General features: G+C 53.7%; 1 protein-coding gene across 3 annotated transcripts; it reads right to left on the minus strand.

The window, feature by feature from the left end:
* Positions 1 to 149: 149 nt before the first annotated feature.
* On the minus strand, positions 150 to 13,788 carry Slc12a9 (solute carrier family 12 member 9). Of its 3 annotated transcripts, none has more exons than XM_042686623.1 (14): positions 13,670 to 13,787; positions 12,836 to 13,029; positions 12,530 to 12,664; positions 11,515 to 11,646; positions 10,682 to 10,990; positions 9,672 to 9,779; positions 9,455 to 9,566; positions 8,281 to 8,438; positions 8,093 to 8,175; positions 7,041 to 7,165; positions 6,677 to 6,869; positions 6,378 to 6,552; positions 5,465 to 5,611; positions 150 to 1,405 (listed from the first exon to the last, which is right to left on the minus strand). In XM_042686623.1, exons 2-14 carry the CDS (start codon positions 12,981 to 12,983, stop codon positions 516 to 518), a joined length of 2,715 nt encoding a protein of 904 aa, XP_042542557.1. In that variant the 5' UTR covers positions 12,984 to 13,029; positions 13,670 to 13,787; the 3' UTR covers positions 150 to 515. The 3 variants fall into 3 exon arrangements, with proteins under 3 accessions (XP_042542557.1, XP_042542558.1, XP_042542559.1); XM_042686624.1 differs by lacking the exon at positions 13,670 to 13,787 and adding an exon at positions 13,516 to 13,536; XM_042686625.1 differs by lacking the exon at positions 11,515 to 11,646 and having other exon boundaries at positions 12,506 to 12,664; positions 13,670 to 13,788.
* Positions 13,789 to 15,827: the final 2,039 nt, after the last annotated feature.

Consider the following 15,827-nt stretch of genomic DNA (forward strand, 5'->3'; position numbering starts at 1 on the left):
CCTGGGGGAGGGTGGATCTCCACTGGACACGGGGTGCCCACGGGCTGGGAGGTGCAGGCCAGGCCAGCCCCACCCCCACCCCTGCACCCCCTTCCCAGCCCACCCTCCTCACCCTTTCCTCCCCACCCCCGCAGTGCTCAGCCAGGACCTTAGTGTCTAAGTCTTTTATTTATGATCAGCAGTTAGAAAAAAAAAAAAGAAAACAAAACAAAATCACCACCATCCAAGGGGGGGCCCGGAGAGTTTGTGGCCAGGATGTGGACGCTGAGGTAGCCTAGAGTCACAGGAGGCCAGCTCCTCCGGTCAAGGCACCAGTGAAGGGAAAGGCCGGGCATCAGGGGGAGGGCTGCAGACACCCCCACTCCTGTGCCAGGGGGTCCAGCTCAGCATTAGTGCATGAGGTCCCAGGATGTCCCCCCTGAAAATGCCAGATTCTGCAACCCCCAAGGGCAGGCCCTGCACAGGCCGGGGCTTCGTTAGTATGAAGCTGGACCTTCTCCACCTGACCCTAAGCATCAGAGGTCGGTGCAGGTGACCGGGGTGACACCGTGGGCAAGCAGCGTGGGCCCCAGGTCTCGGCTCAGTGTCTCCAGCAGTGCCAAGTATCGGGTATACCGGGAAGGATCGGCAGGTGGCCGGGGCAGGTACAGGAAGGTGAGGGCAGTGGTGGGCCCTTCCTTGCCCTCCCCGCCCTCAGGGCCCCCAGGCCCCCCTCCATTGCCTTGTCCCTGCTGGGCCCGCACCAAGGCGTTGGCACTGGCGGCCAGAGACTCTGCCTCGGCATCTCCTTGCCCACCGTTCACAAAGTCCCCTTCCACTTCTTCCTCCTGCTCCCTGCCTGGGGTCCCCTCACCCCACACCACCTCCCGCACCTCAGCTCGAATCCGCAGCTGGCTCAGCAAAGCCCTGAGACGCCCCTCGGCCGCCCCAGGAGCCTCCTCGGGCCCAAGGCACAGGAAGATCCGAAGGCGGGCACTGTGCCAGGCGGGCACCATGCCCAAAATGGTAGCCATCTGGAGCAGAAAGAGGCCACAGACATCCACATAGCCAGGCCCCCCTCGGGGCCGCAGCAGGTTGAGGGGCCACACATCTACGTGATGTATCTGAGATGGGTTCCCAGACCCCCGACTCAGCCTCTCGGGGGGCAAAGCCCCACAGGCCCGAGCCAGAACCACATTCTTATTCATCTTCAGGGCGTCTGCCACAGTGGCCACGTAGTCCTGGGGACTAAGTGCCCGGGGGCTCCCCGGAGCCCGCGGGGGAGGGAACAACGTGCTCAGGGATGGGGACCCTCCCTCCCAGGTGCCATCTTCAGGTTCAGAGAAAGCCGGGTCTGTCAGGAAATGGTCCTGGGGAGGAGAATCATCATAAAACCCCAGGACCAAGGTGTTGGGTTTCATGCCACCTGCAGAGAGGGCAGAGAGGAGGAGGAGGCACAAAGAACAAAGGAATCACACTCAGGCTGAGGAGACTCCATGCAAGATGCGCCCACTCACACAGAACAGCGGCAGGCACCAGCTGGGACACGGTACATCCTCACTCCCCAGCTCTGAGGTCAACATTATATACCTTTGCACAGCCACTTGGTTTCCTTAAACATTCTCACAGGCCTTTATCTCTGCAATCTGTCTCCGAGTTCAACTATAGTCAGTGTCTGTCTCTCTCTATTTCTTACTCTCTCTCTCTCACACACACACATGACCATACTAGGGCTTGAACTCACAGCCTAGGCACTCTCCCTTTACATTTTCCACCCAAGGCTTGGCAGGCTATCACTTGAGCTATACCTCCATACCTCCATTGCTGGTTTGTTGGTGGTTGACTGGAGAGTCAAGTCTCACAAATTCTTTTTTTTTTTTTCCGCCATGGCTGACTTTGAACCACAATCCTCAAATCTCAGCCTCTGGGAGTAGTTTAGGATTACAGGCATGAGCTATTACACTTGGCCTAATTTAGGATGCTTTTAACAAAGGCACACTCCACAGCCATGGAGAATAAGTAAGTTAGGACCATTGTCAGCCTTATACAGCTTAACATTTTCCATGATGGGGAAATGAATTGAATCTAAACAACATCCTGACAATAAAGCTCATGGCCTTGGCCCTCTGAGAATTGGTACCTAGACTCTGCCTGGGAATAGAGGATGGGCTGGGCTTTCCAGCTGTGGTAAGGATAGTGGACCACAGCCTGGTGGCCAAGAGAAAACAGGTAACAGCCACACGCCCACCTGCGGCTGTGCCCTACAGAAACCTCGGGTGTGTTATCTCATTTGAGGCCACGCTATGAGATAAGTATAACTTATAACTCCCCCTTTATAGATAAGGAACTAGACGCTCTACCCAGTGGAGTCACTGGCCTCCAGCCTCAGGGCTGATTGGGCTCCAGCTCACAAGTAAACAGTCCACCCACACCAAAACCCCTCAGAGCCATCAAGCTGGCAAGGGACCAGCCTTCAAGTCCCTAATCTTCTCAGTGCCACAGCTGGGGGAGGGAGAGAGACAGAGGGAAGAGGGGAGGGAGAGATGGGGGGGAGCATGTGTGCATTTATGCCAGGCACTAGTAGCTCATGCCTATAAGCCTAGCTACTCAAGATTGTGGTATGAAGCCAGACCAGACAGGAAAGTTCATCAGACTTTTATCTTCAATTAACCACCAAAAAGCAGAAAGTGGAGCTGTATGCAGCTCGAGTGGTTAGAGCACCAGCTTTGGGCAAAAGGCTTGGTGACAAGACCCCTGCCCTGAAGTTAAACCAGCACTGGCACAGAAACAAACAAAAAAACCTCTCAGTAGGCTGGAATTACACCCCATCTTGTACCTCCTGTGGCACTTTCCAGCATTCTGACTTACCCCAGGAGGGCAAGGTCTAGTGTTGTTGAACTTTAGCCTTTGTCCAAGTAGAGAACACATTCTATCCTCGGATTAAGAAGGTAGGAAGAGTGTGACAGTGTCCAAAAAGAAATGCACTGGGCTGGGAAGGTGGCTCAGTGGTAGAGTGCCTGTCTTGCATGCATGAGGCCCTGGGTTTGATTCCTCAGCACCACATAAGCAGAAAAAGCCAGAAGTGGCGCTGTGGCTCAAGTGGTAGAGCGCTAGCCTTGAACTGAAGAGCTGAGGGACAGCGCCCAGGCCCAGAGTTCAGGCCCCACAACCAGCAAAAAAAAAAGGAAAGAGAGAAAAGTGCTCTTGGGGCTGGGAATGTGGCTTAGTGGTAGAGTGCTTGCCTAGCATGCATGAAGCCCTTGATTTGATTCCTCAGTACCATATAAACAGAAAAAGCCGGAAGTGGCGCTGTGGCTGTGGTAGAATGCTAGCTTTGAGCAAAAGAAGCTCAGGGACAGTGCCCAGGCCCTGAGTTCAACCCCTCAGAACTGGCCAAAAAAAAAGGTACTCTTTCTCTGACTTATATAACTGTCACCCCTCTGTACATCACCTTTATAATAATAAAAATATTTCAAAGAAGTGGGGGGAGAAAGGCGTAGGAAGAAGGGAAAGGAGGAAGGGGAGGGAGAGAATGAGAGGGGGAGGAAGGGAGGAGGAGGAGATGGGATTTGGAGCAGCCTGGGTTACAAGGCTAGAGGCCACTGTGCTAAGAATCACAGAGCTGGTCATGTTCCATTACACAAACATCAGCCCCCCCACTCCCTCGGGCATCCTTTGGAGGTGTCAGGGGCCACATTCCACTCCTCCCTGCCGAGTGAGCCTTTTCAAGCCTGGCTGCAGTACCATCTCACCCACAAAAGCTTCACTGACCACATCAGTCCCCTGTGGTCTTGCTGTCTCTGAACTCAGTGGTCAGAAGACAGATGTTTCAAGAAAGCCCAAGGCTCACATGCTCCCACTGTCTCTAGAAAAGCACTCTTCAGAGTCCAAATAGTCTCTGATTTGGGTTCTGAAAAACAACAACAACAACACAGCAAGATGGGTGCAGGAGGCTCAGACCTGTAATCCCATCTCCTCAGGAGGCTGAGATCTGAGGATCACAGTTCAAAGCCAGCCTGGAGCCAGGTGTTGGTGTCTCATGCCTGTAATTCTAGCTACTCAGGATCGGATTCAAAACTAGGTAAGGCAGCCGGGCGTTGGTGGCTCACGCCTGTAATCCTAGCTACTCAGGAGGCTGAGATCCTGAGGATCATGGTTCAAAGCCAGCCCTGGCAGGAAAGTCCATGAAACTCTTATCTCCAATTAGCCACCAGAAAACCAAAAGTGGCGCTGTGGCTCAAGTGGTAGAGCACTAGCCTTGAGCTGAAGAGCTGAGGGACAACGCTCAGGCCCAGAGTTCAAGCCCCAGGACCAACAAAAAAAAAAAAAAAAACTTGCCAAGGCAGAAAAGTCCTGTGAGACTCTTATCTTCAATTAACCACTCAAAAACCAAAGGTGGAGCTGTGGCTCAAAGTAATAGAGCACTATCCTTGAGCAAAAGAGCTCAGGGACAGCATCTAGGCTCTGAGTTCAAGCCCCACAACCCACCAACTACCCACCCCCACCCCCACCCCCCGGGGGGGAAAAAAAAAAGGGCTGGGTATGTGGCTTAGTGGTAGAATGCTTGCCTAGCAAGCATGAATCCCTGGGTTCAATTCCTCAGTACCATATACACAGAAAAAGCTGGAAGTGGCACTGTGGCTCAAGTGGTAAAAAGTGCTAGCCTTGAGCAAAAGAAGCTCAGGGACAGTGCCTAGACCCTGAGTTCAAGTCCCAGGACTGACAAAAAAAGAAGAAAAAAAAAAGCCTGGAGAAAAAAAAATCCTTGAGTCTTATCTCCAATTAACCAACAAAAAATTAGAAGTAGAAGGTGTAGCTTAATTGATAGAATGGCAGCCTTGAGCAGAAAAAGCTCAGCAATAGTGCCCAGACCCTGAGTTCAAGTCCCAGGACTGGCATAAAAGAAAGGAAGGGAATGAAGAATTGGAGAGGGGGGCAGGGCAGAAGAGAAAGAGGAAAAAGAGAGAAAGAAAGCCAGGAGCTGATGGCTCATGCCTGTAATCCTAGCTACTCAGGAGGCTGAGATCTGAGGATCGCAGTTCAAAGCCAGCCCGGGCAGGAAAGTCCGTGAGACTCTTATCTCTAGTAAACCACCAGAAAACTGGAAGTGGTGCTGTGGCTCAAGTGGTAGAGCGCTAGCCTTGAGCTGAAGATCTGAGGGACAGTGCTCAGGCCCAGAGTTCAAGGCCCACAACCAACAAAAAGAGAGAGAGAGAGAGAGACAGAAAGAGAAAGAGAAAGAAAAAGCAAGCAAAAAGGAAAGAAAGACAGATGAACAGATAACAAGGGCAATGTGTCTCTCACAATCTTGTCTTGGGGCTACTCTGTAGAGCCTTATCACCCTGTCTGCGGTTGGTTAATCTTCCTTGTCTAATCTTGTGCCTCCTGCATTCTGCAGTCTGGGGTTAGTGTCTTGGGGGAGGGGAGCAGGGATTTAAAGGGGCCACAGAGAGGACCTGAGGAGACCCGGGGCAGAGAGGCTCACCAAGACCCGAGATCCTCAACAGATGCTGCGCCCCCTGGCGCACAGAGGGTGAGAGGGTAAGATCCACAAAGGCCTTCACTTGGGCCCGGTCCACCAGGCTCAGCCAAGCCCCGTACTGTGGCTGCACAGGGTCGGAGGGCAGGGAGTCTGTGGATGAAGAGAGGAAGAGGGCATTGTAGCACTAGCTCATCAAGTCTTTGGGAAGCCAAATGCCAAGTTGGATCTGAATAGGGCTGGGGCTATTCATCAGAAAAGCAGCAGAGCCAGCACTAGTGGTTCACCCCTGTCCTCCTAGCTAATCAGGAGGCCTAGATATGAGGATCATACTTCAATTTCAGCAAAAGTCCATGAGACTCTTAACTCCAATGAACCACTAGAAAACTGGAAGTGGTGCTCTGGCTCAAAGTAGTAGAGCACTAGCCTTGAGCAGAAGAGTTCAGGGACAGCCCCACCACCACCGACCACACACACACAAAAAGTCCATGAGACTCTTAGCTCCAATTAACCAACAAAACACGTGAAGTGGAGGAGGTGTGGCTGAAGTGGCAGAGTGCCAGGCTTGAGCAGAAAAAAAGCATAAAGAAAGCATAAAGGATACTGAGTTCAAACCCCAATACCAGCATTAAAAAAGGGGGAGAGGGGCTGGGAAGGTAGCTCAGTGGTAGAGCGCTTGCCTTGCATGCATGAGGCCCTGGGTTCGATTCCTCTGCACCACATCAGCAGAAAAAGCCGGAAATGGCACTGTGGCTCAAGCAGTAGAGCGCTAGCCTTGAGCTAAAGAGCTGAGGGACAGCGCCCAGGCCCAGAGTTCAGGCCCCACAAGGGACCAAACAAAAAAACAAAAAAAAAACCATGCAATGCTTTGAGATGGAAATTTGGAGAAGGGCAGGGAGCTAGTGGAAGCCTGGCTCACCAAGATCTCCTAGGGTGACGTGGCCTAGCACATAGAGCCCCCCTTTCTTGAGCTGGTTGGCCAATCGCAGTAGAGGCAAGGCGCCCCGGGGGTTCCCCACCAGGAGCAGCAGCTGGGGACGCCAGAACTTCACGTGTTCCTTTCGGACATCCAGCCTGAGCAGATACTTGCGCACCTGAGGTTAGGGATGGGGAAGGGTATGGAGGAACAGCTCAAATGTACAGGCCCCACCATGGGCAGCGCTCCAAGGCTCTCCCCTATTGGCTCCCCATCCTCCATTCCCGCAAGCACCCCCAAACCTGGTGGAAAAGCAAAGCCTGGCTGACGTAGCCCCAGCTGCTGGGACCTCCTCGCGCTGTAAGCAGGGCTGAGAGCAGACCCATGAGAAGCAAGGAGCCGCCGGCGGCGCCAGGGCTGATGAGAAACATCATTAGCAGACAGGATGCCACGCCCGACAGGCAGGAGTGCCAGGAGAACAGGGTGAAGGTGGGGCTTGGGTGGGCAGAGGGAAAGAAGCGGGGAGGTGACTCAGGGAGGCTTTGAACAACTCCCTGTGGACCCCAGTCCCCAAGGCCCCCTTCTCCCCAACTGACTCAGTTACTCAGTTCTTCCCATTTCTCCCTCCTTTCCTCCAGGACCCCAGACGTCATCTGAGTTTCTCACCGGAAGTTGGGGGCCGACGCCCACTCCAGACTCAGACAGGACAGGTCTACCGCAGCGTAGGCTACCAAGTAAAAAACTGTGACCACAGCTGCCAGTGTGTTCAGCTTCCCTGCCAGGAGTACCAGCTGGGCAGAGACCAACAAGTAGCACATTGAGCAGCAATGCCAATGCACTCCCCACACAATGCCAGTGTGTCCCCCTCCCCCCAAAATGCCCTGGCAGCCAGACATTGGTGGCTCACTCCTGTAACCCTAGTTACTCAGGAGGCTAAGATCTGAGGATTGCAGTTCAATACCAACCCAGGCAGGAAACTCCATGAGATGCTTAACTGTTATGAACCCACAGCAAAAAGCTAGAAGCCAAGCTGTGGCTCAAGTGCTTAGAGCACTAGAGTTGAGTGAAAAAGTCAAGCAAGAAAAGCCCTTAGCCGGGTGCCAGTGGCTCACACCTATAATCCCAGCTATTCATGAGGCTGAGATCTGTGGATCACAGTTCCAACCTACCCTGGAAAAGAGTCCATAAGACTCTTCCCTCCTATTAATCCCCAAAAAGCCAGAAGTAGAGATGGAGCTCAAGTGGAAGAGCACTTGCCTTGAGCACAAAAGCTCAGGGACAGTACCCAGGCCCTGAGTTCAAACCCCAGGACTGGTGCAAAAAGAAATGAAAATCAAGCCAGGACTGTAATCCTAGCTATTCAGGAGGCTGAGAGCTGAGGATCACAGTTCAAAGCCATCTAGGGCAGGAAAGTCCATGAGACTCTTATCTCCAATTAGCCACCAGAAAATTGGAAATGGCGCTGTGGTTCAAGTGGCAGAATGCTCGCCTTGAGCTGAAGAGCTCAGGGACAGTGATCAGGCCCAGAGTTCAAGCCCCATGACTGCCAGAAAAAAGAAAAGAAAAGAAGAGAAAGAAATGAAAAGTACAAGCCCCCCTGCATACAAGCCCTAGTACTGGCACAAAAAATAAAAACTGTCATTGCACCTCCAGAAGTACCAGTACACCATCCTTCTTCCTAGAAGATGTCCTGGCCTGGGAAGAGCCTGCTGGCTCACCTGGACGAGGCCCCAAGAATATAGCACCGCTCCCCAGGGATTGCCACCTCTCGACACCAGCTTGGCCGGGGCCAGGATCACACCTGTGAAAACAGAATTGTACCTGAGCTGTCCGTCTGGGACATGGGAGGGCAAGAAAGACCTGGAAGGATGTGCCCGGATTGCCACGGGAACAGAAGGGGACTCACCGAAGAGGTCATCCTGGGCCAGAGCTTGCAGGATGCGGGAGGCACCGATGAGGGAGCTCATGGAAGCCGAGATTGCCGTGGCATAAATGCCAATCAGCACCAGCGGTGGCCACAGGCTAATGGCACGGAAGAAGCCGTAGTCCTCCTGAAGCAGGGTTCTTGGAGGGAAGGGAAGAGGACAGGGATAATGCATGAGTATAATCACGGAGTTCTAGAAGAAAGCACTAGTGACACCATGTAAGTAAGAAGCAGACTCACTATGTAGCCAGTTTGGGCTACACAGACACTTTTAGGTGAGCCAGGGTTATCTGGAGAGACTCCATCAAAAACGAAAAAGAAGGCAAAGCTGGGCATTGGTGGCTCATACCTGTCATCTTAGCTACTCTGAGGAGATCTGAGGATCCAGGTTTGAAGCCAGCCGGGATAAGAAACTTTTATCTCCAATTAACCAGGAAAAAAGAAAAAAAAAAGCTCGAAGTAGATGTACGGCCCAAGTGGTAGAGCACCAGTTTTGTTTTTTTGTTTTCTGTTTTTGTCAGTCACGGGGCTTGAACTCTGGGCACTCTACCACTTGAGCCACAGTGCCACTTGTGGTCTTCTGGTGGTTAATTGGAGATAAGAGTCTCACAGACTTTCCTGCCCTGGATGGCTTTGAACTATGATCCTCAGATCTCAGCCTCCTGCATAGCTAGCATTACAGGTATGAGCCACCGGTGCCCAGGAGAGCACCAGTTTTTTTGTTTTTTGTTTTTTTTTGGTCCAGTCGTGGGGCCTGAACTCTGGGCCTGGGCACTGTCCCTCAGCTCTTCAGCTCAAGGCTAGCGCTCTACCACTTGAGCCACAGCGCCACTTCTGGCTTTTTTCTTTTTGCTTATGTGGTGCTGAGGAATCGAACCCAGGGCCTCATGCATGCAAGGCAAGCGCTCTACCACTGAGCCACCTTCCCAGCCCGAGAGCATCAGTTTTGAGTGGAAAAAAAAAACTAAGGTACGGCGCCCAGGGTCTGAATTCAAGTCCCAGTCCTGGCTAAGCCCCTCCTCCCCCAACCCAAGTGCTCACAACTGGCTAAGGACTGGCTTCCACTGCAGGCAGCAGCTCTAATGCTCTCCACCTTAACCAACACCCCATGCACCCTCAGGGACCCAGGGCCAGGGACCCCCTCCTCCTCAGGTACCTGTCACAGGTGAAGCTGGAGAGGAAGAAAAGCAGGATGTAGATGAAGAAGGTGTAAACCACTGCGATAATGGTGCCTAGAGGTATCGCCCGACTGGGGTCCTTCAGTTCCCCTGAAGGGAGGGGCGCAGAGGGAGAGAGTTCAGCCCTCCTGCCATCCCCCTCTATCCCTCAGGGTGGTAGCCTCTTCCCCCTCGCCAGCAGGAAGGGCCTCTCACCTGACATGTTGGCCCCTGCCATAATGCCTGTGCAGCCATTAAAGAGAACTGCAAACACACTGGCGAAGGTCATCATGGTGCCTGTAGTGTAGTCCTGGGCGTAGCTGGCTGGGATGGTTCCCAGGAAACAAAGAGGGTCAGCATCCCGCTGAGGATGCAGGCAACATCCCACAATGCCCCTCATCTACCCACTGCCCTCACTAGGACCCCTCCCCCATTCTCCTTGTTCCAGGTTCTGATCTGAGTTCCCTGGGCCAGCTCCTGGCACAGAAGGCTGGACCTGCCTTCTCTCAACAGGACTCTGTTTTTATTTGTTTGTTTTTTTGCCAGTCCTGGGGCTTGAACTCAGGGCCCAGGCACTGTCCCTGAGCTTCTTTTGCTCAAGGCTAACGCTCGAGTCACAGTGCAATATCTGGCATTTTCTGTGTATGTAGTACTGAGGAATTGAACCTGTGGTTTCATGCATGCAGAAAAAGCAGAAAAAGTCGGAAGTGGCGCTGTGGTTCAAGTGGTAGAGTGCTCGCCTTGAGCTGAAGAGCTGAGGGACAGCACCCAGGCCCAGAGTTCAGGCCCCATGACCAACAAAAACAAAAAACAAAACAACAAAACAACAAAAACCCCAGCCAAACAGGATCATAAGGTCCTGAGTTCAAGAACTCTGGGCCTGGGTGCTGTCCCTCAGCTATTCAGCTCAAGGCTAGCACTCTACCACTTGAGCCACAGTGCCACTTCCGGCTTTTTTCTTTTTTGCTTATGTGGTGCTGAGGAATCGAACTCAGGGCCTCAGGCATGCAAGGCAAGCGCTCTACCACTGAGCCACCTTCCCAGCCCATCAATTCCTCTAAGACCCCAACTGTTCTATGATCTCTTTCCACCAGGCCAAGCCAAACCCACATGTACCAGCACTGTACTGGGGTTAAGACCCGGCCCCTGATACTTTCTAACGCATTTCACTGCAGTGATGCTAAGGGCCCAGCCCCCACCCCCAGTGGCTACCATGCCCAGCTCACCTCCTAAATTATCCTTTAGGGTGCTGCTGTTGAAACCCGTGAAGTGACCAAACCGAGGTGGCAGAGAAGAGCCATTGGTGCCATGCCGAGGAGTTATAGGGATGCTCTTGGGCCCCACTGCCACAAAGCTCACCAGGACAGAGGCCAGGGAGCCAGACACGAGCAGAAATGTAAGGAAGGAAGCGCGGGCATAGAGGCCAGCTCCCAGGGTGCACACCCCACCCACAAGGCCCAGCAGCAGGGACCCGTACAGCAGGTTCCAGCCGTAACCCTGGGGGAGGACTTGCAGTCCACTCGACTTTGTGGCATCTGAGGACAGAAAGGCAGGGACAGCGTTAGAAAGTCTGACCTAGCCAGGTGCAGTGGCTCACCCCTGTAATCCTAGCTACGCAGGAGACTGAGATCTGAGGACTCTGGTTGGAAGCTGGCCCACACAGAAAAGTCTGTGCAACTTTTATTTCTAAGCAGCAAAATAAGCCAGAAGTGGAGGTGTGGTTCAAGCGATAGAGCATTAGCCTTGAGTGAAAAAGTTAAGAGATAGCATCCAGGCCCTGAGTTTAAAACCCCAGTACTGGCACACGCGCGCAGACGCACACACACACGCGCACACACGAGCGCGCGTGCACACACACACACACACACACACAAAATAAGCTCCCTATGGGCAGGAATGGTCTCTGGGATGTCCATATCTCCTGCACGAAGTTGGCTACACAGCATAAAAAACAACCAGCAAATGCACCCCCGTCGAGAACTCTCTCCCTTAGGAACCCACGATCTGCGACTCTGCAAACCCTCAGCGTCACCCAGATCCCAGTGGGAAGAACACAGACCAGCACCAAAGACATCCAGCACAGACTCCACCAGCCCCAGCAGGGAGACCGCACAGCCGCACACATTCGCCAGGTAAAACATGAGGCCAATGCTGCCCCCGACCTCAGGCCCCAGTGTCCGGCTGATCATGACTAATAGAAGCAGAGGGCCACGGTAAAGGAAAAAGACATTGAAATGGAAGTGGGACATGGGGCTCACACCTGTCATCCTACCTATTCAGGAAGCTGAGATCTGAAGATCATGGTTCAGAGCCAGCATGGGCAGAAAAGTCCGAGAGACTCTTATCTCTGATTAACTACCAAAACACTGGAAGTGGAGCTGTGGCTGTGCTAGCCTTGAGCACAAAAGCTTGGCGTCTAGGCCCTGAGTTCAAGCCCCAGGACTAGCACAAAAGAAAGGAAGCAAGGAAGGAAGTAAAGAAGGAAGGGAGAGAGGGAGAAAGGAGAGAGAAGAAAAAAGAAAAAGAAATAGAAACCAGGTGCTGGTGGCTCATGCCTATAATCCTAGCTACTCAGGAGGCTGAGATCTGAGGGTCGCAGTTCAAAGCCAGGTGGGAAACTCCATAAGACTCTTAACTCCAATATCGACCAGAAAACAAAACAAAAAAAACTGAAAGTAGCGCTGTGACTCAAAGTGGTAGAGTGCTAGCCTTGAGCTGAAGAGCTCAGGGACAGCGTCCAGGCCCTGAATTCAAGTGCTATGACCAACCCCGACCCTTACCCCCCGCCCCCCCAAAAAAAACCCAAAAAATGAAATAGAGCTGGCCTCCAGGCCAAGCCTTATCTCTGTAAATGGCTACTGAGTTCCCTGTTACATGTATCCAGGGCTTGGTACAGAGCTTCTGTAAGCCACCAATGACCTCTATACCTGGCTTTCGTCATCTCAAAACTGACTACAGGGCAACACTTAAGGGACAACTTGCCCTGTCCCAACAGATGGAAGATACTGACCACCTTCCTCACCCCCCCCCAAAGCCTCAAGAGACCAGACCCCCATCCATCTGCTGCAGGATACAATATGCTCCGCCCCCTCGCACAGCTCCATTGGTGGCGATGGCACAGACAGAGAGGACGGTGAGGGCCAGGATGAAGTATGCAACCAGAAGCATGGCCAAGGCCTGCAGCAGCCCAGCGTGGCCCACCACGAACCCTGGATGTGAGGGGCAAAACAGGTCACCTGGGCGCTCCCACTCCTCACTTCCTACCCCCACCCCACTGGGTAATAGCCTCCAACTCAAGCCCTCTAGCCCCCACTTCTCCTAGGGATCCTCCCCTGCCCCAGCCTGGCACACCTCTCCTCCAACTTCTTCCCCCAACTCACCAATCCTCAAGAAGACGACAATACTGAACATGGACAGGACAGTGGGCACCACCACACCTAGGAAGGTGGAGAGCTTCCGGGCAGGGAAGGCAGCCCCCTCTTCCCCCAGGAGCCGGTAGGCCAGCAGAGGGGAGTTCTCACTGGCCATGGCTGAGCACAGGTAGAAGAACCCACAGATGGGTCTGTCCGGCGACCTGGAAATGAGATCATACAGCGTAGATAGCCCCCTCCCCAAACAAAGCCCTAACCATACACCCAGGAGGTTCTCCAAAAGGAGAGCTTTGGGGAAACACACACACACACACACACACACACACACACACACACACACACACCGTGTATACACAGTCAGGCAGCTCAGAAGAGCCCTTGGATGGCCCCCAAAGCGCCGTCCCACAATCTTGGGTCCCCTGCCCCGGTATCAAGGCCACTCCTCCCCGAGTTCCTACCCCCTTGGCACCCCGGTTTCGCCAGCCTCTCAAACCCTGCAGCAGAGGAAGCAAATCTCCCAAAAGGGAAGTAAGTTACCGGCAGGGCCTCCTCGCAGTCCCTGACCCCGCAGCCCCAGCCCCTCCAGGCCACCTCCCAGCCGCAGGCAACGAGAAAACTAACTTCCAAAGCCCGCTCTCTGCCAGCGTCCCCATTCTCCAGACTCCTCCCAGCCACACAGAGGTGCCTACCTCTCCACCAACCCAAGCACCCCTCAATGACCGGCCCAGGCCGGCTCGTCCCCTCCACGCACGGTCCCCGGTCCGCCTCCCCCACTGGCCGGCTCGGCCCGCTCGCTCCCGCGGAGGGTGGGGTGGGCGGCCCGGCCTCCCCCTGCAGGCGCACCCTGCCGCTGGGCGCGCAGGACGCTCGCTCGCTCCTCGGGGGCCGGTCAGGCTCGGGGCGCTCCGATCCCCGCGCGCCGGGGAACCCGCTACACCCGGAGGGGGCGCGGGGCCGGAAAAGGCAGCCGGCTGCCGGGATGCCAGGCCCAGAGCCTGCCCACCTCCCAGCAAGGCGCCTCATTGGCCCAGAAGTAGGCCCCGCCCCTGGGCGTGGTCTTCCGATGGGCGTCTCTGACATATGGGCGTAGCGTGTGGAGGCCACGCCCCCGCCTCCCGGCCCGCGGTTAGCGCTGCTGGAGCTGGCAGGGGTCCATCTAGGTGTCCATCTCCGACAGGGCGTGAACCACGGTCCTTACAGCTTTCACCCCCCCCCCACCCCGTGCGAACGACCTCATGCCAGCCCCGACGTGCCCCCTGGAAGGAGCTGCGGGGCCAGCGGAAGACAGCCCGGGTGGGCGGGGCCAGGACACCTGGCCCAGGTGCAAGGCGAGGCCCTGTGAGCCTTGGTCGCGATCGGTCGGTGCCCTCGGAGCCGGACTTTTCCAGCCTAGTGAGACGCTACAGGCCCGTGAGGTCTCGGCTTCGCCCCTCGCCCCAAGCGCGGGGCCCAGCCCCTGCCCGCCGCCGCGCTCTCCGCTTCCGCCACCAGGAGGAGCCCCGGTCCACTGATCCGGGCGGGGGGCCGGAGCCGCAGGCAAAGGCCTGTCCATCTCAGCATCTTCCCTGCCTGGGAGGAGCTCTTCCCTCCAGGTTCACCCAACTCTCAAGTCTGCGGGGTAGGGCCCCCTTTGCTCTTTCATGTTCCATCAACAACCTCCATTCTTTGTAAAAAAAAAAAAAAAAAAAGGGGGTGAACTGGAAAATCTTAAGATTCATAAGCATGAGACTTGATTATTTTTGTGTGTGTGGCAGCCCTGGGGCTTGAACTCAGGAACTGGGCACTGTTCCTTAGCTTTTTAGTTCAAAGCTCGCGCTCTACCATTTGAGCCACACCTCCAACTTCAGGGTTCTTGCTGATTAATTGGGGATGATATTCGCACACTTTCCTGCCAGGAACTGTGATCCTCAGATCTGAGCTTCCTGGACCAGCTAGGATTACAGACTTGAGCAACCAGTACTTAGCAATTTTTAAAACACATTGCAACTATGTATGAAGATGACATAAGGAATCTCAATGAAAGCTATTGATCAATAGAGGAGTGGAAGGATTGGCACTGGTGACTCACAACTGTAATTCTAGCTACTTAGGAGTCTGAAATGTGAGGATGTGATTTGAAGCCAGCCAGAGCAGGAACGTCTGTGAAACTTATCTACAATTAAGCACCAAAAAAAAAAAGGAAGTGAAGCTATGGCATTAGCAGCTCAAGGATAGTGCCTAGGCCCTCAGTTCAAGGCCCAGGACTACCACAAAAAAAAGAAAGATGATTGGATATGAGAATGCATATTACTGTTTTTGTTTTTGTTTTTTGGGTCCGGTCGTGGGGCCTGAACTCTGGGCCTGTGCACTGTCCCTCAGCTCTTCAGCTCAAGGCTAGCGCTCTACCACCTGAGCCACAGCACCACTTCCGGCTTTTTTTCTTTTGGCTTATGTGGTGCTGAGGAATCGAACCCAGGGCCTCAGGCATGCAAGGCAAGCGCTCTACCACTGAGCCACCTTCCCAGCCCGAGAATGCATATTATTCTGAACAAAATACAACATATTCATGGCTGAAATACCTTAGTGCAATTAATACGCATCCACAAATGACAAGGAAATAAAATAGACACTGTTGTTGGGGGAGTGGATCAAACAACAGGAGGAGAGTGGTCCAAAAGAGAAGGAGAATGAAGAATAACGGTCCAAGTACTTTATTTGCATTTGCATGTGTGAAAATAAAACAATATGCCCTGTTGAGAAGGGAGGTAGGGAGAATGACAAAGGGGTGAATTTAAACCAGATACATTTTATGCATGTTTGACACAATGAAACATGCATACATGATACAACGACACTCCCTTTATATAATTAAAGTATACTAGTTAAAAAGAAAAAAACGGGGGGGGGGGGGGGGGGGGGGGGGAGCTGGGAAGGTGGCTCAGTGGTAGAGCGCTTGCCTTGCATGCATGAGGCCCTGGGTTTGATTCCTCAGCACCAAATAAGAAAAAAGAAAAAAGCCGGA

This window comes from Dipodomys spectabilis, unplaced genomic scaffold (assembly GCF_019054845.1).
Source record: "Dipodomys spectabilis isolate Male_0828 unplaced genomic scaffold, ASM1905484v1 ptg000098l, whole genome shotgun sequence".
Lineage (NCBI taxonomy): Eukaryota > Metazoa > Chordata > Mammalia > Rodentia > Heteromyidae > Dipodomys > Dipodomys spectabilis.

What these genes read in the sequence shown, in the direction of transcription:
- Slc12a9 (XM_042686623.1), bottom strand. Translation starts at nt 12,983, where the DNA reads ATGGCCAGTGAGAACTCCCCTCTGCTGGCCTACCGGCTCCTGGGGGAA. An exon ending in CCTAAAGGATAATTTAGGAG is followed by an intron (nt 9,780 to 10,681) that starts GTGAGCTGGGCA and finishes GAACCATCCCAG; the next exon opens with CCAGCTACGCCCAGGACTAC. An exon ending in GGCCCAGGATGACCTCTTCG is followed by an intron (nt 8,176 to 8,280) that starts GTGAGTCCCCTT and finishes CTGTTTTCACAG; the next exon opens with GTGTGATCCTGGCCCCGGCC.